The sequence below is a fragment of the Drosophila tropicalis genome, unplaced genomic scaffold (genome assembly GCF_018151085.1).
Source record: "Drosophila tropicalis isolate 14030-0801.00 unplaced genomic scaffold, ASM1815108v1 contig_562, whole genome shotgun sequence".
In the NCBI taxonomy this organism is placed as follows: Eukaryota; Metazoa; Arthropoda; class Insecta; order Diptera; family Drosophilidae; genus Drosophila; species Drosophila tropicalis.
This window is the reverse complement of record NW_027173037.1, coordinates 598,897-600,466: the sequence shown is the minus strand read 5'-3', so window position 1 is coordinate 600,466 and position 1,570 is coordinate 598,897. Positions and strand designations below refer to the sequence as shown.

Here is a 1,570-nt window from a genome sequence, read left to right as displayed (position 1 = left end):
TTAATTTCCGGTGGCAAGGGGAAGAAGTTGGGAACGCTAAGGAGAACAGCTCTCATAGTGTCCATCAAAAACATCAACGGAAGGCGTATGCCAGTCGCACAGACGCCCACACAAATACACCCACAAAACTGATAAGATATGAAAAGCAATTTACGTAAACTGTCAACGACAAATTCCGCCATGGACACGCCGGACACATGTCCGAAACAGAAAACAAACAGCCCAACAGAAATTAACCACATTAAAGCTGCCATTTATGTATTTTCATATTTTCTTTACATCAATTAATTCATGCGCCTGATAATATGATCAAAAAATATCACATTGCCATAGATATTTGAGACATACATGGAACGTGTGGCATTCCGTGAGTAATTACAATCACAGCCAGCATTCACACAAATCTTCTTATGATCCCCGCTGTGCATTAGGAGTAAACTATGTGCTCCTTCGGTGACAATTAGAAAATTGTCACTGTTATTAAAGACGGTACTATTCTTATGCCAATCAAAGTGGCTGAGATCATGATTACGCGGCATTAGCTTCACTTTACCCTCGAATATGCCACGCCAATCGATATAATTTGGATGGGAGCTATGAACATGCGCTTCACGGAAACTCTGCTCCAAGTCAATAAAACTGGAGATTTCAAGTCCTCGACTTGAGCGCATTATAAGAAAAATAACAGTCTAAAAAATAACATAATTACAAATGTGTTCTTATATGGTAAAGACCAACTCACCGACATGCGTTTCTGCATTAGTATTTTTTCACGCCTGGCTATCTGTTTCAGCACCTGATCATTGCTATTCAAATAGTCGCCGAACAGTTGCGAAGCAGATAGACCAGGCGGTTGTAACATGGCCAAGGCCGTTTCACGTCGCGACACAAATTCTTTGCGACTCAATAAATTGCCCACACAACTCTTGCCGCAGGCATTTTTTATTAACTTTCGTTGAATTTTCAAACCTCGCAAATAGCGTACATCTTTAATTGTAATAAAATTATCGATATATTCTTCATAGCTATTAAAGGGAAGTAAATCCATTAAAAACACAACACGAAACAAACAAATATATGGGAAAATAAAGTAGGAAAACACTGATGAATGACTGACTAACTGACAACTGACTGACAACAACTCACTGCCAACTCGATACTACAAAATAAGAGAGTAAAAAAACTTTGTTGCCTTAACTACATGAAGTTGCTGTAATTTTTCGCACAAATAATTAAACAATATTCAATACACACAAACACTCTCACGCATACACACACATGAATGCCATACATATTGTATACATATATGTATAGAGTATTGTTCGTGTGGTAAATTTAATAAATGGAAAAAGTTTTACAATGCCCAAGCCTCGGCACGACTTTGGCCTTCTCCTTTCATGCTTTTGTCCCTGGTTAAAGTTTTGCATACATATATCTACTATATATATTCAATTTCAGTTTTCTATGTGCTACACACACACACACGAACACGATGGGTATACATACGCACACACATCTACTTGCATTTTGCATATGAAACTAATTACTTCATCAACATTTTCAACTAGGT

General features: G+C 37.6%; 1 protein-coding gene across 1 annotated transcript; it reads right to left on the bottom strand.

Moving 5' to 3' along the window:
• Window positions 1-253: 253 nt before the first annotated feature.
• Window positions 254-1,084, bottom strand: LOC137575122 (cilia- and flagella-associated protein 299). The gene is made up of 2 exons (XM_068287528.1): window positions 743-1,084; window positions 254-689 (listed from the first exon to the last, which is right to left on the bottom strand). Exons 1-2 carry the CDS (start codon window positions 1,046-1,048, stop codon window positions 285-287), a joined length of 711 nt encoding a protein of 236 aa, XP_068143629.1. The 5' UTR covers window positions 1,049-1,084; the 3' UTR covers window positions 254-284.
• Window positions 1,085-1,570: the final 486 nt, after the last annotated feature.

What these genes read in the sequence shown, in the direction of transcription:
- LOC137575122 (XM_068287528.1), bottom strand. Translation starts at nt 1,048, where the DNA reads ATGGATTTACTTCCCTTTAATAGCTATGAAGAATATATCGATAATTTT. An exon ending in TAATGCAGAAACGCATGTCG is followed by an intron (nt 690 to 742) that starts GTGAGTTGGTCT and finishes GTTATTTTTTAG; the next exon opens with ACTGTTATTTTTCTTATAAT.